The sequence below is a fragment of the Prosopis cineraria genome, unplaced genomic scaffold (assembly GCF_029017545.1).
Source record: "Prosopis cineraria cultivar Desert tree isolate PC_DT_omini unplaced genomic scaffold, ASM2901754v1 PC133, whole genome shotgun sequence".
Lineage (NCBI taxonomy): Eukaryota > Viridiplantae > Streptophyta > Magnoliopsida > Fabales > Fabaceae > Prosopis > Prosopis cineraria.
In genome coordinates, this window is record NW_026555460.1 from 1 (window position 1) to 23,570 (window position 23,570).

At 30.1% G+C, this 23,570-nt stretch overlaps 2 protein-coding genes across 5 annotated transcripts; one reads left to right on the plus strand and one right to left on the minus strand.

Annotated features, from left to right (window-relative positions):
* Positions 1-7,124: 7,124 nt before the first annotated feature.
* LOC129295525 (transcription factor TRY-like) lies at positions 7,125-8,487 on the minus strand. Its single transcript, XM_054934052.1, has 3 exons — positions 8,442-8,487; positions 7,563-7,647; positions 7,125-7,324 (listed from the first exon to the last, which is right to left on the minus strand). The coding sequence occupies exons 1-3, from the start codon at positions 8,485-8,487 to the stop codon at positions 7,195-7,197; spliced, it is 261 nt and encodes an 86-aa protein (XP_054790027.1). The 3' UTR covers positions 7,125-7,194.
* Positions 8,488-18,920: 10,433 nt separating this feature from the next.
* On the plus strand, positions 18,921-23,032 carry LOC129295523 (uncharacterized). 4 transcript variants are annotated; one of them, XM_054934049.1, is made up of 4 exons: positions 18,921-19,059; positions 19,136-19,239; positions 20,401-21,492; positions 22,686-23,032. In XM_054934049.1, exon 3 carries the CDS (start codon positions 20,482-20,484, stop codon positions 21,487-21,489), a length of 1,008 nt encoding a protein of 335 aa, XP_054790024.1. In that variant the 5' UTR covers positions 18,921-19,059; positions 19,136-19,239; positions 20,401-20,481; the 3' UTR covers positions 21,490-21,492; positions 22,686-23,032. The 4 variants fall into 4 exon arrangements, with proteins under 4 accessions (XP_054790024.1, XP_054790023.1, XP_054790022.1 ...); XM_054934048.1 differs by lacking the exon at positions 22,686-23,032 and having other exon boundaries at positions 20,305-21,685; XM_054934047.1 differs by lacking the exon at positions 22,686-23,032 and having other exon boundaries at positions 20,401-21,685.
* The last annotated feature ends 538 nt before the right edge of the window (positions 23,033-23,570 follow it).

Sequence of the window (23,570 nt, forward strand, 5' to 3'; positions counted from 1 at the left end):
TTAATTTTTCATAACGTAATAAATTAATATTTGTGGCCAAAAAATAAATTAGTATTTAAATTTTGTTGAAAAAAATATATATTATATATATATATAAAGTTAGTACTTGATCTTATCTTGAAAAAGAGTAAAATGTGCGTAAGCAATGTTACTAATGCTTTTTGTACATTGACAAGAGCATGAGCACATGCATGATTGAAGCACATACAATGCTTCTATAAAAGGAATATCTCATTCGCTTTTTGTATCATGTAAAGGGCGATCCTATGTCTCCTATCTCTTCTCGACTTCACACAGGTATAAATTATCTTTTAGATATTTTTATTATTAGTGTATTTAATATTCTTTACATTTTTTAATTTTTGTTTCGGCTTGTATATATTATTTTTTAGTTACACATATAAAATTTTAATTTTTAACTGTTACAGCACCCAACGCCACCTATAGTAATTAGGTACATGTATTCTTTAGTTGCCCAAAAGAGTTCATAGTTTTTAGTTATATTGATATTAATTAATGCTTTTGTCGAAGGAGCCCTACTACGACTTGCTTTTGAATTTTCAATTAGTATTTTGGTTGCATTATCATGTGTCCAAGTATGACATGGTTGTTAGGATCCACAAAATTAGCGTCATTAGTACCTGCTTTTACTGGGTCAAAAAAAAAAAAAAAGAGTACCTGCTTTTTCAAAAGCTAATATCTTAATTTTTTTAATCCGAGGGATAATCATTACTCGGATTCTGGGCCACTCCGAGGAACTTTTTTCTCGCCCCTCTTTTTTATATATTTACTTGATTAGATCCGATTAAAATAACTCTCCCAACAACAGTTTTATATTCATACGGACTGAAATAAAAAAATTCATGTTTAATCCTTTGCACTAAGACTAACGCTTGTTACTTTGCCCCCCTCTTTTAATTTTTTTAGATGTTGACGCATATACAAAACTTACCCAAAAAATAAATAGATTTGGAGGAAATGTTTTTTGGGTAGAAAGTGGATCAAAATCCAGCTATGAGAAACTTGATGGGCTTGATAATGTTACGTGAACAGGCCATTCATGTGATGGGATCTCAAAAATGATGGGCTCTAGCAACAGTAGTCTTCTCCAACACCTTCCTGTAAACATTTAAATAAACCGGAATCACATGACAAAGCTTTTCTAATGTGTTCTGGATATGGAGGAACATGTCTTGTGAATCCAACTTTCAAAAAAACCATCAAACATTGTATGCCTCCCTCCTATCATCTTCCTGGAAACCGTTTCCTCTTTTCTAGATAGTGGCCCTCCTCACATCGTTCAACATCATTGTATGGCATCTGAATCCCCCTCTCTTTGCAGAATTAATTTATGCGCCTTGCCCTCTTTATTGCCAAACATAAAAAATAAAAAAATAAAAAAGCTTTTTCTAATATAGAATACAAATATACAGAAATAAAATATTACAATAAAGAATATAGAAATGCAAACTTCTACGTTACTGCAATCATGTCGATAAATTAAAATTAAAATAAAATAAATTAGTTAGGATGGTACTCCAACGGTGAGTCAAACTTTTTAAGGGAAAATAAATAAATAAAACCGCGAGTCGAGTCATTTAGAAGTGGAAGAGGAAAAATGAATAATGCGTGTTCGGCGTGTGAAACGAGCAGAATATTTCATTAAAAAAAAAAAACTCACTATGTGCATCTCAAATAAAAAAAAAAATCTTGTTATGCTCAGTTATTAATTAATATTTAATGATGCGTGACAAACGACTTCAAATTAATCAAAAATCATTGATAGACACTTAGTTAATCTCTCCCCCCCCCCCCCCTTCTCTCTCTCTCGTAAGACTCATTTACTTCTTCTGTCTCTGAAGATAGAAAAATTTTCTATTTTTTTAGTTTTTAATTTGTTTTTTAAATCAAGTTCAGACTTTTAAAAAGTGGTTTGGGATTCCTCTATTTAATTTTAATGTAAAAGTGTGTGAGAAATAAAGTCTAACTCCGTTGACTTTTATATCACCAATATAAAGGAAAGGAGGGGAAAAAAAATTTAAAGTTGCATTGATTTTTCCCCCCCTGAATGGACAAATATTTTGAAACAGCAGTAAAGGTGGTAGCGGACAAATGTGGCGGGTGGAAAGGGAGTGAAAAAGTTTAAGTAACTTGTCCCAACTTACCACAGTAAAGACGTACCTCACACCTTTTCAGTTTAAAGAGCATGTATATCGATATTCAAACATTATTCACTAACAAAGATCTGCATTATTATAGAGATGTACTAGTACTCTCTCTTTCTTTCAATTCATAAAATACTTTTTTTAAAAAAAAAATTTGATGTTATAAAATATAAAACGCTTTATAAAATTAATATTTTATTAATAATACTATTTTGATATTGTCCTTTCTCATATATCATCTTTTTTTTAAATAATTTTTTACAAATGACCTATATTATATTTTTATTTTAAAAATGTAAAACTATATAATATATTTAATAAATTTTATTAGTATAAAAATATCTTATAAATTAAAAGGGAAATATAGTGAAATAAAACTCATATTTTTATAGGATAAATGTCAACCGCATTAAACACTGCTGCCTCCAATCTCCTTATAATATAAACGAGTCTTTTTCTGAACCTAAGTGCAAGAAACAACTTCCCGTCTCGTGTGTGGTGTGTCCACTAAAATTTTCCTTTTACATTTTTAATAATTTAGCATCATTAATACACAGTCACCATGTATTAAACAATCAATATGAACATTCTTTAAATGAAATCACTCCCGTTGTCTTTATATATGGGATATTTTTAATTAAATTATAAAATTAATACAATTAGTTTAGTTATCTATTTAAAAAACACAGTAACATTTTAGTTTTGTATCTAATTATTATAAATAAAAAATAAATTTATTTTTTAAAAATAAATTAATGAAAGCACTAATTTTTTCCTTTTCAATGTAACAAGGATATAATGATTTATTTATTAAAAAATATGCTGACAATTTATTATATTTAGAGATAAAAGAAGATTCTAAACACCTCTTGTATAAATACGGATGGAGGGAGTAGTTTCAAACATATCTATTTATTTTAAGGAAAAATGACAAAAAAATTTCACCAGAATAGATAGATATATATATATATGATAATTGAATCTGTCAAAATGTCATAATTTCTCTGAAGTTTTTAGGTATATTTTTTGACATTAATAATTTTAAATTAATTGAAAAATTATCCATTTTTTAAAATAATAAAAAAATAACTTGCTCATATGAAAAGTTGTGATTTTTTATTTAATTTTTATGATTCACAGATTAAAATTTGTGATTACTTAAATAAAAATTGTAATTAGTTATTTTCAGACATTGGACTTTAATGATAAAATAAATTTCATGTGAGAAGTTATAGTTTCTTATTTAATTTTTACAATTTATAATAAAAGTTGTGATTAGTTATTTTCAAAACTTAAACTTCTTTATAAAAGAAATTTTACATAAAAAGTTGTAATTTTTTATTTAATTTTTATAATTTACAGAATCAAAGTTGTAATTGCTTAAGTAAAAATTATGATTAGAATTAATTTTAAAATTGGTTTATCAATCATGAAGAAATTTTATATAAAAATTATAATTTTTTATTTAATTTTTACAATTTACATAACGAAAGTTATTATTGTTAAAATAAAAATTGTGATTAAAAATGAAGCCAATTCATTATTTTTATTTTAAAAAAATAATTTAAAATTATTAATGTCAGATCTAAAAAATTTAAAAAAATTATGAGAATTTGAAAAATCTGATTATTATATTAATATTTTATTGAGATTTTCCTATATTTTAACTGTATTCTCTGGTCCGTGATAAGGTGTTATATATATGCGTGCAGCAAGGTTTATGCTTTGTCTAATGGAGACTTCTTTTCCCACAAACATCACTAATGTCAACCCGACTTGATATTTGTTTGACACCGAAAATCTACTTTAATATTTTATTATTAGATAATTAGACGAACTCGTTCAGCTGCTGGATTAATAATTCTTATCACAGTTTAATTAACATTAATCCATGATAACTTATCAAATATAAAATCTACAACACTCTCACTCTTTACAAGTTATCTATTGTATTACTCATTTTTCAACTGAATATCTGAGGAGCTAGTTCGCATATCATACCCATAGACAAAACATTTTTTATACACGAAATTACAAATCATAAAAAATCGCTCCCTCGAACTCCATCTCCAACTCCATGTATCATGTAACCGAAAGGACTATATATCTAGTTAATATAAAAAATAATGAACATTATATATTTAAAATAAAACAAAAATTTCACATCCGTTTCTACAAATTTTTCTACAGAAAATTTTACGTTCTCGATTCTCCTCAAGTGATAATTAAATAATTTAAAAATCATAAAACTGTATATCATCATTCTATATTGTAAAATACATCATTCCCACTATTGATCTACAGTAGGAGTACTTATTATTTTTTATACTTTTAGAGATTATTATGCAGGGCTCGCAATAGTATATGTTTTATAGTGAAAAAATAATGGCAAATATGAGATCTATAATAAAAATAATAGGTATGAAATTCTATCATTTGGTACTTTATATTTTATATGTATAAGATAATAATGTAAAAAGTATTTATCTGGCCATAAATTTATAGTGGGATGAAATATCATATAGCACTTGTAATAAAAATAGGTGCAAGACTCATAATGTAAAATTGATATGAATATGAGACTTATAGAAAAAATAATAGGTGTTGGATCTATAATTTTTACCTTATATTTTTATATGAATAAAATAATAAATCGTAGAATAAAATATAAAGTAAACAAAAATGATAAGTTTATTTAAATTTTAATTTCTGTGGGAATACACAAAATAAAAATTTTTAAATAAAATAATTTGTTGCTTTCTTCATATGCGTAAGACAATAAATTATAAAATATACTCTCTCCATTCAAAATATAATAAGGTATTTTGACCAAATCTCACATCTATTTTCAAATAACTATATCTTTTCATATTTACTCCTATTTAATAAGGTATTTTATCTTAAAATAAATATAAAATAATTTATTAATTAGGGATATTTTTTTTAAAAAGGCAATAATTATATTTTGAAAGGCTAAAAATATTTTTATATTTTTTAACATTTAACTCCTCAAAAAATATTTTATTTTTAAATTGAGGAAATAATGCTTTATTGTTTAAATTTAAATTTATGCAAAGGTGGTGCATCACGAAATAATTTTTTTTATATTTTTAATATACATCGGGTAAAGAATTTTTTATACATAGATTTTAATATACACGGAGTATATATGTTATTCATGTTTTAATATATACATAGAAAATGTATAAAATAAAACAATTTATTTTTAAAATTAATGAAATAATAAAAATTATTCTTTATATTTTTAATATGCACAAGAAAATAAATATTTGACATATAGATTTTTAATAACACAGTTCCATATGTTATTTATGCTATCAACATATACATGGAAAAAATTATAAAATAAAAAAATTTATTTTTTAATTTTAATTTTAAATTATGTGAGAATAATACGGTCAAGGATGAGAATTTATTTATATTTGATATATGTACAACGTAACATTATAAAATAAGTTGGGTTGAGGTAAGATAAGTTGATGTTTATGACTAATTTAGTTTATGTATTTTTTAATTTTGGCTATAATTATGATTTATAAATATTGTTATGACATAAATTATAGTATATAGTTTATTATAGTGCATTTTTATTTTTCCTAGAGCGATGAATGGGCCAACATGTTCTAAAAGAAATTAAGATAATTTATTTAATTTGAAAGAGATGAGGAATTAAAACATTGTTTATATTTTTTATTATGCATGAGAGTAACACATAATAAATAAGAAGTTGTTACTTAGATTTTTAATTTATAAGAGCAACAATAATAGATCTAATAGTATTTATTGAGTGATAAATTATATTCTCCAATTAATTATGTGAGGACGAGTAAAAAATTAAATTATATGGGGCAGAACTTAATAGTAAAATTATTTTTAATTAATTTTCAAAATTTCTCTCGTATTGATTAAAAGAAGAGCACAAGAATAGAAAATTGGCATATATTTATCCTAGGGACAATTCATTTAAAATAAAATAATTTATTATTAATATCTTTAATATGTATATAAAAATAAAATAATTTTTCATTTACATTTATTTTAAAAAAAAAAAAATTCAATTCTAATTCTAATTTCTAAGTAGACTGAAATAATTTTTTTTATATTTTAATTTTATTTTTACCTTTTAAATATTAAATATTTCATGCATCGCATGAGGAATAAATATAGTTATAAAATAAATTATACAAGTCCATAAATTTTTTATTCATATAAGAAATTTCATAAATTTTTTATTTTAATTAAAATTAAAAAAATTATTTTTTAAAAAAGCTTATCATCATATCATTTAAATTAACGCAAAAAATTTTTTTGGAAATTAAACAAAAAGTAAGTTAAATTTTGTTGAACTTAATTTGCGTTACTTCTATTTAAAATTATTTATATAATTTTAACAAAAATAAGAAGAAATTTACATAATTTACTCATAGGACTAAAAATTTCTATAAACTTAAAAGTAGCAATACAGTCTTTATGAAATATTTAGAAGAACTATAAATAACATAAAATCTAATGTACGAGTAAATGTTCTTCACCAGCAGTGAAAATTTTTTTCACTCTATTGACGAAGGATTAAAAAGAAAAAATCTAGCCTCATTATCGTGTGTTTACTCATTACTTTCGAGTCTTAAGCACCTCTAAAGATTGTTGTTTTTTGAATTAGAAGGATTTATCAGCAGGATCGAGCACGCGATTACAAGGCCATTCCATGAAGATGACTGTTAGTTTACTTTTTCTGTTTTTTTTTCCCCGTTTCGTTATAGTTTTGTTGCTTTTTCTATCAAAAAAGAAAGATTGAGAGAGAGAGACGCAAGAATGAGAGGATTTTACAGGGTAGTGAAATATGGATGAGAACTTAAAACCAAAAAATATACATATATAAATAGATAAGAAGTAGATTGATGTATGTAACCATAAAGCACATGCAAGCCATATAAGTGGGTCAGAGTATGACGGTATTGATTTGAAAAGCAGAAAGATAGAAAAACAGAAAAGAAGGAATGAAGAATGATTAACATGAAGAGCTTCGTCTGTTGAGTTGTTCTCGTTTGCTGGCAAACACTTCTCCATATGTCATCATCCAAAACCTTTCAATCTCCTCAGCTTTTCGTCCTGGAATCCTCCCAGCTATCAGGCCCCACCTGCATTTCACACAACACAGGCATTCATTAATGCACGCACATGCTCACAACAATTAATGTTGTTTTATGTTTTCCGAATATTTCAGATTCATTAATGGCTGCTTCAAAGTTCAACAGCTTTATAGATGCAGATATATTGTTATACAAGACCACAATGCATGTTGACATTCATCACACATTGTAGCTCAAAAGTTTCAGCAAAAGGATATTGATTGATTTTGAAGCAAGATTTAACTACCTGTCTCCAACAAGTCGGTGCATTCTGTGAATTAGATCTTCTTCTTGATCTGACATGTTAATGAACTCCCATTCAATGCTACTCACTCACCTCTGCCAACAACGACCTCATAATAATCAGTAAAGATGGAAATTTTGGCATGTCAAAGTTTTATTTTTCTTTCCAGAAACTTGAGAAATTAAAAAATTATGTTTGATCATGAGATTCAGGTAACAGGAACGGTACCCACTAGGACACAAACAGGAAGAAAACAAAAGAATATAGAAAATTGTCAAAAGAAGTTAAGAAAGTATATATCAGAACCATAGCTTGCATGCAAAACCTCTCATAAGACTTGAATCAAACAGCCACCGAAGTGAAGGATGGAGAGACCAGTGAGAGACAAGGAAGAAGTCAGGATTGGATCGGGTATAAAATTGCAAAAAGAATAAGAAAAAACCAGAAAAAGGAATGAAAAGTTGCAGCCAGTGGAATATATAGCAGAGCGGGCTTGCATGCAAATCTCTGATACAACTTTATCAACCAGGTGTCACGGAAGCGAAGCCAAATTAAATCTGAACCGAAGAAGGGGAAAAATCCAGAATTGAAGCAAGAGGAAGAGTAGAGAAAGGTAGGTCTGCATGCAAAATCACTCAAAGAACTTTAACCGAGGAAGGGAAAAAACCCCGAACCGAACATAGCATCAAAATAGAAGCAGAAGGACAAAACTCAAAACCATAGTGATATATCGGACAAGGTTTGCATGCAAAATGTCTCATGGACTTTTCACCAATTGGATGTAAGACAGGTCAAAAGAAGACTCAAACCGAAAAAGGGTAGAACCCAGAATTGGAATCGGTACTAAAACGGAAGCGATAAGAAGAAGAGAGGAAGATTCACCTTCAGCAGAGTAAGAGCTACTCGTCTTTCCGCCGCTTTTGGCCATGGTTCTTTTTTTTTTAACTTTCTAGTTTCTAGCAGTGGCAAAGACAAGAGAGAGAAGAAGAAGAAGAAGAAGAAGAAAGAGGGAGAAGAAGGGATGAGAATGAGGGAGAACAGAGCTGAGAAGGATTAAATACATAACATACCAAAAGGGAAAAAGCAAGGTTGATGAGACGGGGGAGAGATTAGTGTTGAAGTTTGCTTTTGTTGGGACATGGCATCGAAGAGAGATTCGAGGGACGTGAGGAACAGAGCAAGATAGATAACGGAAGGTCCAACCAAACATACAAAATAAGCCTCATTTCCTTTGACTTCTAGTTGTCCTCCTTCCGCTTCGCCACAGCCTCACGTATTTCACAATTCCTTTTTAAGCTCTTGCTCTCATTTAATTCATGTTTCAATCTCTAAATTTCTTCTTAGCACAGCTGGCAGAAACTTTTAAGTATACGTGGATATTTTGATGGTGAAATTATCTATTATTTTAATATTTTTAAAGTTCAGAAACATGGATTTTCACCTTTTCAGTCAACCTGGCTCATGCATCAGAGAGAGTAAGCTGAGGCAGTTAACAGATATAAATATATATATATATATATATATAAGAAAGTTCAAGTACTGGCCCATCGCATCAATTGTCAATTAATAATAAAAAAAATACAATATCAGATCAAACCGATATTCACATTAGGTGCTACTGGTCAAATTTTTAGTATAATTTGTTTCCTGTCAGTTTAATTCCTAAAATTTAATTAGTTTCATCAGTTGAGCTACGTCTTTTAAAATCACCACGCTACTATTTTAGTTTTTAAAACATAAATTAACTCTTAATATGATATGCAAAGTATAATAATAATTTGATATATATATATATATAGCTAAATAAGAATAAATTGACCCTCAAATTAATTTATTTTTTATTTACATACTCCTTTATGTTGGATTTTGATTTTTTTTTAAGTTTCTGAATTTGTATTTTTTTCTACCATAAATAATTACACTTCTTTTTGTTAATTTGCATGGTTACTAATTCAATATTCTGCTACCAAAGTCAACAAATTTAAATAGTGCTACCCTCTTCTTTCAAATAATAAGGAGTAAATTGATATTAAAATAAATTTAAAAGATAAAATTAAAAAAATATTAAATTAGAGAGACCAAATTAATAATTAAAATAAACTAAATAACCAACAGATTCATTTGGCAAAGAAAAAGATATACACAGCATGCATTGTTGTCTCTAACAGTGAACAAGTATTTGAATATATAATATAGATGGAATGTTGGGAAGATTAAAACAAGAAAGATTAATGAAGAGCACAAGAATGAGGTCTGTATTATATAATAATACTCTTCCGATTCAGTATATAAGTCACTCTCTAAAAACATAATCTAATCTATTTTATAAGTCATTGTTGATGGAATTGTTTTGTTTCAAATTAAAATTCTCAGATTACTTTTAAAAAGTAAGAGAGAGAAAGATAAAAAATAATAATATGATTGATTTATTTTTTATTTTTTATTTAAGAGAGTTATGTTTAAAATTTCACTTATTTTTATTTTTTACACTTTTATTATATTGATATTAATAAAATTAATAAAAATATTTATAAATAAGTCAAAAAGGGAGGATAATGGAAAGGCAAGGGCCGGTGTTTGAAGTTGAACATGAAAGACAGCAAACAAGAGGCTTTCGGATAAAAGTTTGGTAGCACAGTACTGAAAGTCAAAAGCTGAAATGAAACTCATTAAATAAACTATTATTCCTTTTTGGCTTCTCCGCCTTCATTCCTTTGCCCTTTGGAACATTATGATTACTTGACAGAAACCTGTGGCATCTGAAAATCTGACTTGCTCTCCTTTCGAAACTCTATATTTGTGCCAAATCACGATGTTCATTCTCTTCCTCTACCTTTTTCACAGAATTATTAGTCTTAGCCTTTGGATCCTGAAACTTGATTTCAAGCTTTGTTAGGAGTGTATGAAATATCTTAACTGTGAATTTGATTAACTTATATGTACAATATTGTTCCATATGCGGATTATTGTGCGTACAGTAGAAACTAGAATAAGTAACACTTTTGGAAAATTCTTGCAGTATATGATATAGGCCAGGAAGTAACAAAAATGTCACATGATTAATCAAATATTCCTACATCACATCAATATCAGTATGCAGCTATTCTAATTCTACCACAGCTCTGTTTTATAGGTAATTCAAGCTCGAGTAAATATATATGGAGTAAATTACACAAACGTCCCCTGAATTTTTGTTTTTAACTTCATAGATCTTTTTCCTTAAAAAATTTCGGCACTCACAATCAGATGAACTGATTAATATTAAATCAGTAAAAAAAAATTTCAGCACGGTGAGTTCTGAACTCGGAATCGAACTGATTCTTGTTCTTCGTTTTTGCTTCAATAGTTTTTGGTTTATTGATGTTTTTATAAACTCGATCTGCGCAAAAATTCACGCTTTTATTTTACTTATGGTCCATCACGTTAAAAGTCACCTCTCGTAAATGTTATCATCAATATTTCTTTTTTGTAGCTGGTAGGTTAGAGTAAGAGATGATGGGTGAAAGGAAAACTTAAAATATCTATCTTTTATCATCATCATTCGGTCGAGCTTTTGTTAGTTTTCAAACCGACGTTGGTTAATGATCCGAAGTTGATCGGCAGTTCCTTTCAATTTCAGAGGACTGTTATTTTTTTTTTTTTTTTATATGTATCAAAAAAAAAAAAAAAGACTAAAGGGTTGCAAACATCTAAGCAGCATAACCAGAACCGGTCAGGCGAGGATGAGCTAAATGCTGATCCTTCAAAAATCTTCCCAAGCAGATGGGAGGAACCTGTGGAACCAACTAATCTTAGGGTTATCATTCAAAAAAGTCGGATTTTTTTCTAAATCCAAGTTGCTTGGACACCATTAGACTTGATTTTATGGCACACAACTCAGCTTCAGTAACAGAGCAATAGCCCAAATCTTGTTTAAAATCCATAATCCAATCGCCATGGCCATTACGAAGGACCCCGCCGCAAGCTGCACGCTTTTGTGGCTGAACACATCTACACGAATCACAATACTGGGTGGAGAAGTCCAAACGCTTTCCTGTGGCGCAAGCTCCTGGAAGACTTTGCGCCACAGCTCATTGTTAACAACACTTTCCAGCAGCAGATAATTGCCTTTGTGAATAACCTCGGTAGCAGATAGTGTGTTCCCTCTCGAAGACAAATTTACACCGAGAGGTCCAAAAAAACCAGCAAGACAAAGCATAAACTTTTGCCTAAGGCCACGAGCCAAACTCCATTTTGCCCGGTTGTGCTTCAAGTTTCAATTAAGCCGATCCTGTAAATTACCATGAAAAAAACTAGAAAAAGAGTTAGCATTCAAAATAACTTTACCACACTTCTCTAACTTTCTCACAATCTCTCAAATATGCATGACATGTTTTTCATAATCGCACTCAAAAGGGTACAGGGATATCCTTGACAATCCTTTTTCGACTCTGAGTGAGTTAATGACAAATCTTTCATGAAAAACTTGTCATGTGAAGAACTTAATTTTCTTTAGGATTTGCTACTTCCAAAACTTTCCTTCAAAGAGAGGAACTATTTGTCACCATTATATTAGAAATAAATGCATAGGCACTTTAACTAGGAATTCCCATCGAAAGTAGGTCTCCAGCTCAAATAGCTCTCAGCATTAGTGACAGGCAATTTGGGTATGCAAAGGCATGGTATTACCTAAGGAGGTATTAAGGCCTACCAATACTTCATATTCCAACGACTACTTGAAAGTACATGATCCATAACTTGACCAAATGAGTTTGGCACTATTTGGATCAAGAGCAAACTTAATAATTGGTCTATCTAGTGGTGACCACTTATCCCACAAAAAACCAATGGATCTTTCGTTTCTTCCCCAACCCCTTATAAAAGATCCCATACCTCTGCAATGGATCACTATGTTGAAGAGGAACCTTGAAGCCTACAAAGAATAGGAATAGGGCTATAATTACACCGATATGTAGCTCTCAAGCAAGGGCCCATATCTTTTTCAATTGAGTTACCAAACCCCAACACAATTTCAAAATGAAAGCCTCATTTTATCTTCTCAAAACATTAATACCCAAACCTCCGTCTTGTTTGGGCTTGTTGATTTGGTTCCAAGCATTAAGATGCATCTTCTTGACTTTTATATCTTGGCTCTATAGAAAACTGAAAAGTCTTAAGTCATGTCAAGCTTTTAAAAGAAGCTAAGGTGTAGTAGTGTGAGCGCCCTAGGTCATTTTATTCTCAAGGAGCAAGCATTTTGTAACCAAATCAATCGAATAATTATGACAAATTAAAATTCCAAAATTGAACTGAAGAGTTTAAAAGAGAATTTACATGTTTATATTTGATTTTAATATGAAACAAATGAAGAGAAAACATGTAGAAATCAACCAAGTATTAAAGTAGCTTCTTAAAGTTAGATTCCACCACTTCATCCATCCTTGTTCTTTTACCTAGTTTTAAATTCAATTGTCTTCTTCATCAATTGTGGGTGTGAAGCTATCTTAGTGACCATCAAACTAGGTGATAGTGATTAGAACCTATTAATCACTTAGAATTAAATGCACAAACTACCCATGTGAGATACACCAATATGTGATTCAATCCTTGAAACTAGTCCTAACTTTTACCTTGATTATATTAATACTTTAAACCAATCAAGATTATGATATTAACTAGAATTTAAGACTTAAACAATAGCTAATACAAGTCCAAACAGCAAGAAATTAAAATGAAAATATGTATTCATTCATCACAACCTTGAGACATAAATACAAACACTTAGAGTGCACAACTAATTCAAGAATCAAATGCACATCCTCTCCTCTTTAGAACATGAATTTTAGCTATAATGATTAATCTAATACCTAGAATCAATCAATAAGAGAATTAATTACATAATTAAAGAAGGAGAAGAGAGGAATTCAAAGCAATTGAAAGCAAGAGAAAAGGTTTGGGAGAAATCAAGACGTGGCATCATCTTCCTTGGAAAGCTTTAAGAATCTAGCCTCTCATGGTGAATTGTCCTTGAATTCAAGCTTGAATCCTCATTGAGATGATTTCCATGGCTTCAATGTTTACTTGAGATGAAGGAATATGGCTAGGAAAGTAGAGAAAAATGAGAGAAAATTTGAATGAAGTGATGCTGGAAAATTTTAGAAAAAGTGAGAGAAAATATGTATGAATTGTAATGTGAAAAATGAGTGAATGAGTGTATGCAGGACCCAAACCCCTCTATTTAGCTTGTGATGGTGTAAAATTAGTAGAATATGATGGGTTTTAGGTGATTAAAGCCATAAAATATTTGAAATTACTTAACAAATTTGATTAGGAGGTTCAAAAATGAATGTGGCCACCATTCAAGCTAAGCTAGGTTAACTTGAATGCACATGTAGCTCTTGTAGGATACTCCATACTTGATTAAAACTCACTAAAAACTTCTAAAAAGATGACCAAAGGGTGACTAAGGCTGCTTGGTCAAAATCATCCATGCTTAGTGTCATTAGAAGCTCTTTGAATTAACTTTTACACATATATCACTCTAGAGTCTTCTTGTTTTATAGTTTGTCTTATATTCCCATCTCTTGGCCATTTAATTTTTATCTAAATCCTTGTTTACACCTGTAATTATATATATAAGAGTGATCAAAGCATGTGTGAAAAATTTTAAATCAAACTCAAAGCCAATTGCAAGATGCAATGCCATTTCCAAACTCTTAAGTTATAAAACATGACAACATAGTATTAATGTCTTTGTTTGGAATATCTTATAACTTATGTCTTTTGATATCTCTTTGCAATCTAAAATGAGTTTGAATTTCAAACTGTCAAACTTGTTTCATTGATCTTAGGAAGATAAAAGAAACAAACTAAGTTAATGTCCTTAAATTATTAAATGACCAAAATATCTTTAGGCTATGAATGAACCCTAATTAATTCTAAGCCTATAAATGCTTAAATATGCAAGAATTGAGGTCCCAAGGATGCAATAATGTAAGAAAATCATCATAAAATATATAAAAATAATGCAATATGTTAAAAACTTTGACTAAGCTTCTCAATATCCTACAGAACCCTTTTTAATAAAAGTGCAGATTACATTTGATAACTAGGGAGTATAGAGAGGACAAACTTGATGAGAATAGTTCTACCTACAATGGTTAGAAATTTTCTTTTCCACAAAGATAGACGTTTACTAACTTTTAGCACAATAAGATCAAATGTTGATTTAGAAACTCTCAAGTGAATCACAAGAACCCCAATTACTTGCCCAATCCGCCCATAACACCAATCTCAAATACTTGACTTAATTCTAACTTTTTGTTGAAATGCACATTCTTCGAGCATAACATTTTAGATTTGTCAAGATTAATGCAATGGCTCAACACAGCACAAAAGCTTTGCATGATCCTCTTTATCTCTTCCATTCAATCCACAAAAGCCTTCGTAAAGAGAATAAGAATATCAGCAGAAAAACATATGAGTAATACTAGGTCCCCTTAAATGGAAGCTAACAGTTTTCCAATAATTTTCTACACACTCAACTTTAATAAGGTAACCTAACCTTTCCATATAAAGGACAAAGATATAAGGTCTCAAGGAATTACCTTACCTAATTCCCTTAGAAGGTAAAAGCTCCAGACTACTATTTGAGTTTCACAAGACTCTCATGGATGCCATGGTAATACACTTTATAATGAGATTGATAAAATGTGCATCAAGACCAATTAGTTCCAAAGTGGTTTGAATAAAGCTCCAATCTAATCTATCATAAGCTTTTCTATATCAACCTTAAATGCCTCAAAACCTTTCTCTTTTACTCATTTTCATTATGTGAATTGCTTTTTGTGAGATAATAATGTTGTCATAACTTGATCGACTAGCAATGAAACTACATCATTCTTGCCCCACTCATTGGTTCATCACCTTCTTAATTGGTCAACCAATAATTTAGTAATTTTAAAGCACACATTACATAGAGAAATTGGTATAAACTCTTTAAAAGAAGTAAGGCTAACAAGTTTAGGACTTAGGACAATATTGATTTGATTGATGTTTTTGATTGCACAAGGTTCAACAAAGAAAGCATTAAAAAATCCCAAACTTTAGTATCCATCAAGTCCCACTAGGTTTGAAAGAAATAAGCTTAAAGGCAATTCACCTGGCACTTTAAAGACCCCTATAGAGAAATCTACATTCTTGACTTTAGTAAGGTTCGCCATCCTTTGGATCCAAGAGAAATTAGATTGCTCAATCAAAGGGAAGTTCAAAAACTAAACTACATTCCTGTTAATGGAGGGATCTTTAATATAGAGATCTCTAAAAGAAGCACTCGCCAAGTCTTTTAGGATAACAAAATTAGAGACCTAGACCTCATTCTTAATCTTGATAATAGAGGGACCTTAGATTTGTAGCCATATCTTTTTTCACATATAATATTTTAATGGAATGGTCATTAATGTAATGATTATTGATAGAATGGAGTGGATGGATTAGAACAGAAGAAATATTCCATTGTTTCAGAGTCTTATTAGAATAATAAATAATTTTATTTAGTTATTATTTAAGAATAATTATAAAATTAATATATTTGAATTAGATATTAAGGTGATAAGGGTTGAAAGGGTGAGAGGGGGTGAAAAGGACAATATACTAGTACTATTTATATCATGCCATTCCTTTCTCAACTCCCAAATCAAGGTAATAAAATAATAAGTTTATAATGGTAAAAGATGACTTAAAAATAGAGCTAAAAGACGAGCGAGCCTAGCTCATATGAGCTTGGCCCTTACAGCCTCTAGTCTTCAAGTCCTATTTTAAAAAAAAAAAAACTTATTTTTTAAGTTTAATTTTTATTCAAAGGGCTTAGGGTTAGGTCCATTAATCCATTATTATTTTTTTATTTTTTGAATTTTTTAAAATACAAATTATAATGTTCAAAAATTTAAAATAAATAATAAAAATTCTAATTTTAAAATATAAATATATTTTAAAGTTTAAATTTAATTTAAAAATTAAAAATATTTCATCTTTTTAAAGGTACAATAAAAAATGGTTGCTTCTCGTTGTCCACCATGGTCTCAAGATTTGTCTGTAGAGACGCCTCAACAAGATTGTGATGCATTATGATTTCCTTGCATTCATTGAACCTCATTCACTGTGAGGGTCATTGTGATCATCTGCTTTATGATATGATTCAAAAATTCACGAGATCATCTACACCATCTGAGACTTCAAACTTCATTGTTCTCATTGAGAAGCATTAAAATATGTTGATTTACCAGCCAAAAATGTGCTTAGTTCTTCTTTCAATTTATCTAATTTTAATCATCATACTTCTGCATGTCATTAGCAATATGCTCAAGCAATGGGTTCTACCCATTAATTTATACTAGACTACCTCAAGCTTAGCTTCCCTTTCCAAATTTAAAAAGAAAAAAAGAACTTCAAAACTTGATTTCTCAAAAAAAGAAAAAGTAATTTTTTGTTAAAAGAAAATTTCTTAGTTTACCTAGAAAATCCACCCAAGCCATTCCATTCCATTTAAAAACAAAACTCCCAAATGTTGCCTAACATTATGTTTGGGAGATTTTTTTTAAAGGAAATGGAATGGAGTGAGATGGCTAAAAGATGTAAGCTACTATTTATGAGTTTTTTTTTAAAGAAGGATGGAATGGCACAAAAGGGCTTTTAAAGCCCTCCTTTGTCATCTACGGCTCAATATTTTTGGTCCCCCCAAATTGGGTGATCAAAGATAGAGTAACATAGTATAATTAATTTATTCACAAAATTACCCCCAATCTCATATCTTAATAAAAAAAAAATCTCATATGTTATTTTCACTCTCCAACCATTTCTCTCACTTCTTACTAAGATTGTACATAAGCAAGGTCGGGCTAGGCATCACTCGAACTCGATGCCCAGACCAATGTGCACTTAGGCATCAGGCTAGCCCGATTAACTTAAAAATATTTTTACAAGTATTTTTTTAAAAAATATAAAAAAAATTTTTCTTGAAAAATTATTATTATTATTATTATTATTATTTAAAATATATTTTTTATAAAAGTAATATTAGAATCAAAAGTAATTTTTTAAAAGTTCAAATGAACAACAATTATCAATTATTTTTACATAACAATAAGTTAAAAATAAATTTTAAATTTTGAAAGAGATTTAGAAAATCATAATGATAAAAAATGTCTAAAAAATTATAAAAATAATATAATTTATTACAACTTTCAATAAAAAAAAATGCCATAAGATAAATATTATTTACAAAAAATAAAAAAAACTTGCATATGTTCAAGCAAGGCAAGGTTTGAACCTGGACTGCTTTATGTGCCCAAATATTTCAAGCAAGGCGGGGCTAATTGGATATCCAAGTATAATGCATAGCTCTATCTCCCTCCATATCTCTCTTGCTCTTCCCATCTCTTTTCGTGGTGCCTTTCAACATTATGACTATTGTATTTTCCTCTCTTGCATCAAGAATGTTTGTTTAAATAGCTCTATTAGTTATTTTCTTTTTTTATTCTTAATTCTTAAATATCTTGTTTAACTATTAATTTTAATTTTAACTATTATTATTTATTACATAAATATTATAATTATTTAATGAACATTATTATTTTTTTAAATTTAGTCATATATGTAATATTAAAAAAATTTAAATTATCTTATTTCATTTATTTTATAATAATTCTCAAATAATAATAATATAAAATTATTTTTTTCATCACAAAACTCTCAACCAATAAAAAGTTTTATTCTTTCTCACTCCATTCCCTTGTATTCTATTCAATCATAAACTACTCCCAAGCGCACTCTAAGACCTCGTTTGGTATGATGGAAGAGTTTTTAATGAAATTGAAATCGGAATCGGAATCGGAATTGGAATCGGAATCAAAATCGAAATAGAATTGAGTTTTAAAAGTGTGTTTGGTATGAAAATAAAATTCTAATATAATATTAATTTATATATATATATATATATTTAAAATAAGAAAAGACTAAATTGCCCTTTTTTTTAAATTAAAAAGATCTATCTTGTTATAAATGAATAAAAAATATGAGGATAGTGGGATCCACAAATTAAATTCAAGAAAATTGAAGCAATTTCATAATCAATATGATATAATGAGATTCTAACATTTTTTGTGAAATTAAAATTTTTAAAAATTACAATTCTTACATATTTAAATTAAAATTTTATTTTTAATTTTATTTTCACGCCTAACTCCAAATTCTCAAATTGGCAAATCCCTCCCTCCACCTCCATCCCAAATCGCAGCCGCTGCACCTTCGCACTTCGACTTTGCACTCAAACTTCGCAGCACCTCAATCTTCGTCTTCACACTTGCGATCTCGCATCACAGCAGCTTCGCACTTCGACTTCCCTGTCTCTTTATTGCCTGTGCTCCCCTGGTTCCCAGGTTGCAGCGCGGCAGCAGCTCTCGCTCACGGTCGCAGCACCTCCGGCCTACGCTATCGGACTTGACCTCTCGTCCTCTCCATCCAGGTATAATTAATAATAATCAATTCCCTTATGGCATCCACACGTATAATGCCTTTTCCAACACACTCTCTCTCTCTAGGTCTTCTCTCCCTCAACCAAGCTCTCAGTTGTGCCTCTTGTTCATCAAATTGAAAACCTAATTGACTCTGTTATCTATCAACTACAGCCTTCGTTATCACTGTGGTGAGTTTTAAATTTTATTCACTTTTTTTAACAGAAAAATTTTATTCACTTTTAAAGTGAAATTTTATCAGCATATGACGGATTAGAACCATGTTTTCTGGTTACGCATACGATTAATTTCCCTTTTGGTAACTTTATTTATGCATATTAACAGACCATATATTGTCATGGAGAATGTGCGTGAAAAGCAGTGGATTGGGCTTGATGGGCAGATGTTCCATGAAATGATTTATCTTATATTGTTACCGTCTTAACTGGGTTTAAAATTGTAGCTCTATATCTTAGGAAAATTGTTTCTTAGGTTTTATTTCTTCGAAAGTCGTAGTTTTAGCAGTTCACACTATCAACATGTGGGCAATTGAAAGAGATGATAATGACTTGCTCTAATATATATCTATATACGAAGTTCATTAGCCATTGGCTGTACTTACAGGAAACAAAATTGAATCAGCTTAGTGGTGAAAAGAAGCGCTGAACGCTATCCTTATTTATGTTAATTTTTAAGCAACTGTTTGCTTATCATTTGATAGTTCTAATACATGTGTTATTTTACTAATTAATGTAATTGCAGCATTTTGCATGACAGTATTTCTGTTAAGACTTTCCACATGGTCAATCAACTCCCCAACTCATCTTTGTAGACTATCCTGTATTTTCCTTTCCTAGAAGTTCTTTGTTCCAAAATCTTTAATTATTTTAGTAAAAACGAAATTTTGTTGGTGACTGACTCCAATTCAATTGATTTTCAATTCTGATTTTTGAAATCAATTTTCGTGGGATGTTTGCATTTTAATGCATTTCCATTGTCTTTGGAGCTATTGTCCAAAAGATAGTATTCACATGCTCAATGTGGTGTGTTGGTCATGGTTTCATTTAGAAGTTTTGCTTACTTAGATTTGCCAAGAGATTGGGCTGTATTATTGCACTTTTGATTATTTTTGTTACCTATTTTTCTATGTATATGTTTTCCCTAGATTCTTATTGGAGGGTCTTATTCTCCTTTTCTATGGATCTCATCTTCCTTGATAAAAATATATATATTTTATCAAAGTTTTTTTTTTTAAGAGATGAAACTCTTTGGAAAGTCATGGCACCTTCAATCATTCTTGAGCTTGAAGGTCTGCTGGATGTAACGTACTATTCTTTGCAATGACTGCTTAGGTTCCAACAGCTGTGTCATATACTTGAAGAAACAGAAGTATAGCTGCTTTTATTTGAAAGAATCACTATTATCTAGAGAACATGAAAGTGGAAGAGGTTAATCGGTGCCAGATTCAGGAATGGTATCCAAAATTTAAATCAGTATCCATCAAAACCATAATCCATCAACTTCCAGAATCTTTCGTTGACTACCTTCTCAATGACTCTGGGCTCTTCTTGTTGCCAGTTTCTGTCTCAAATGAAGATCCCTTTCCCAATCGAATTCATAATCCTGATGAGGAAGATGATTATCAAGTTTCAGAAGGATCTGGTGATGAAGCAGAAGAACCTTCACCACCTCCTTCTTTTCCAGAACTTGAATTGAAAGTTAAGGAATCCATTGAATCCCTTGGAGGTGCAGTCTTCCCCAAGCTGAATTGGAGTGCACCGAAAGACTCTGCTTGGATAAGTACCAGTGGTACCCTCCAGTGCACCACTTTCGGTGAAATTGCACTCTTGCTCCGATCATCTGACTCATTGGTCCATGACTTGTGTCATGCTTATGATTCCAGTGATGATAAATCTTCATCTAGGCCCCAAAACTTCTTCCTTGCCCTTCGCAAGTGGTACCCATCCCTTCGGCCAGAGATGGAGTTTCGGTGTTTTGTTCGAGGGAAGAAACTAATTGGCATTTCGCAGCGTGAGGTGACTACTTTTTATCCTGCTTTGGTTGAAAAGAGGAATGATCTCCTCTTAGTCATGCAGGTTTTCTTCAACAATAATGTGAGAGCTGTATTTGAATCAGAACACTACGCATTTGATGTTTACATTACAAAGGATGAGAGGGTTAAGGTAGTGGATTTCAACCCATGGGGTGCTTTTACATTGCCATTGTTGTTTACATGGGAGGAACTTGAGCAGATTCTTAATGACGGAGATAATGTGGAGTTCAGGATTATTGAAGATCGTTGTGCTGTTAGGCCAGGGCTCAAGACAGCAGTTCCATATGATTACTTGGATACCAGCCCTGGAAGTGGTTGGGATCAATTTCTGAGGAATGCAGATGAAGAGTTGCAAAGACAATCTAGGCCCCGAGAAGCTGGTGCCTGAGAGGTAGATGTTTGGACTTGTCACTTGATTTTTAGATTTGAGTTGGCAAATAGAACTATAACACATGTGGGGACGATCTTTGTGGGTTGACTGCTATTTTGGTCGTTTGAGAGATACTTGTTTCATCTGTCTATCTTTTTTCAGATAATTACTATATTTATCATATTAGTCTGAAATTGTTGGAAAAGTTTTCTAATTTGGTCTTCTTCTGGGTTTTTTTAACCTGATAATAAAACCATCCCTCTCAACGTGTTTCTCAGTAAGTTTAGATTAATTTGTTAATAATTTTCTGATATTTCTAAGTTCTAAGTTTGTGTTTCCCTTTGGCATGGATTAATTAGCTTCTTGTTGCTTGCTGAAGTCTAGTTTGATTTGCTGTTGTGTGGTGTGATTTTTATAACATTTGAACTTGATCTTTTCAAGCTCGTGTACTCCTATCTACACTTGTGTAAGTATTTTTTTTCATGGTCGGATGAATATAAATGTAAAATTTGTATTTATCTGTTTAGATTTCTCACTTGATCTTTAGATTGAATTTGGCAAAGGGAACTATAAAAAGAAGCCATGTCTGTCTAACTTGGTCGTTTGAGAGATGCGTGTTTCATCTATCTAATTTTTATTAGTTAGTTACAATATTTTATCAAATATGTACAAGCTTGTTTGAAAAGTACATTCATGTGGTCTTCTTCTGGGGTTTTTTAATCTGATATTAATAGTCATCCGCTTAGACAGACCGCTCACCGTGGATGGCCTCATAACATACCTCTTGTAATTCAAAAAAAAATAATAATAATAAATAAATAAATAAATAAAGTCATCTCTGTAAACTAAACTCATGATAATATACAAATTGACGTATTTCTCAAAAAGTTTGGATTAATTTGTTAATGGTTATCTAATGTTTTCAAAGGATGTGTTTCCCTTTGACATGGACTAGTTAGCTGCTTGTTGCTCGCTGTAGTCTTGTCTTGACATTTTGCCTCTGTCTGGTATGATTTTTATCCCATTTAACTTGATCCTATCAAGCTTTTATACACTTGTGTATGGGTTTTTGCATGGTCTGTTGAATAGAAAATTTATACAATGAACTCTTTTTGTTCATGTAAAGATTGAAACTTCTTCTGTGTGAGAGGTCATCTATCTAATTTGAAGTTAAATGATACAATAAGAAGTATTTGCATGGATTCTAATGACAGGGGAAGCTAAACAAAGTTGTTCTCCATCATGACTTGTGAAAACTACACCCACAAGTTGCACATGCAAGAGAGAGAAAAAGAAGAGAAGCTTTTGTACAGAAATTAGGGAAAAAAGGATTGAAAATGAGTGGATAAAGTTAAGCAGTGTTGTCTGTGTTTTGTTCCAGTCCTTCTTAGGGCTCTCCTGCTCCTTCTCCTTTTTTATTCTTTTCATCTCTTCTTTCTTGCTCCTTTCCGCCCACTCTGCCTCTATCTGCGAACATACCTCTCAGTTTGTAACATCAGACCCATCAGATCAGAATTGTCGTGGGCTCATTTCAATTACATTTCAACAAAATTTAATACTGTTAGTAGAAATTTATCTTCAAAACTTTAATAAAAACGTTTACATTTTGTATTAGGCGGATTCTGCATTACCATTTTATTATTTTTATTTTGCCATGACACGTGGACATTATTAACTCCTTCAAAAGGATAAAATGGAAATTTGGATGGTGTTGAAAGACTTGATTTTAATTTATTAAATGAATTGAATAATCATGAACATAGTATAATAAAATAGGATAAAAATTCTTTTCCACTGTTTAATCACTATAAAATTGCTGTTCGCTTGAGTTTTCCCCCCCCCCCTAGGGAGAATGATAATAGAGTTTCAAAGAAGAGAATTTATCATGATTAGGTATTGAAATTTTTTTTAAAAAATTACATTGTAAATATTAATTTAAACAATTATAAATTGAGAGTTATATTTAAAATTTAAAGAAAAAATAACGATGAAGGATCGTTGGAGAAAATTTATATTAATTAAAAATTAATTATTATTAAAATTTAAAAAAAATGCTCGAAAGGATTTGTTTTAAAATAAATTATTAAAATTTAAATAAA

Coding starts and splice junctions, on each gene's coding strand:
- LOC129295525 (XM_054934052.1), bottom strand. CDS start 8,487: ATGGCCAAAAGCGGCGGAAAGACGAGTAGCTCTTACTCTGCTGAAG. Junction 7,648..8,441: donor TAGCTCTTACTCTGCTGAAG/GTGAATCTTCCT, acceptor GGCAGAGGTGAG/TGAGTAGCATTGAATGGGAG. Junction 7,325..7,562: donor CACCGACTTGTTGGAGACAG/GTAGTTAAATCT, acceptor TGTGAAATGCAG/GTGGGGCCTGATAGCTGGGA.
- LOC129295523 (XM_054934049.1), top strand. CDS start 20,482: ATGAAAGTGGAAGAGGTTAATCGGTGCCAGATTCAGGAATGGTATCCA.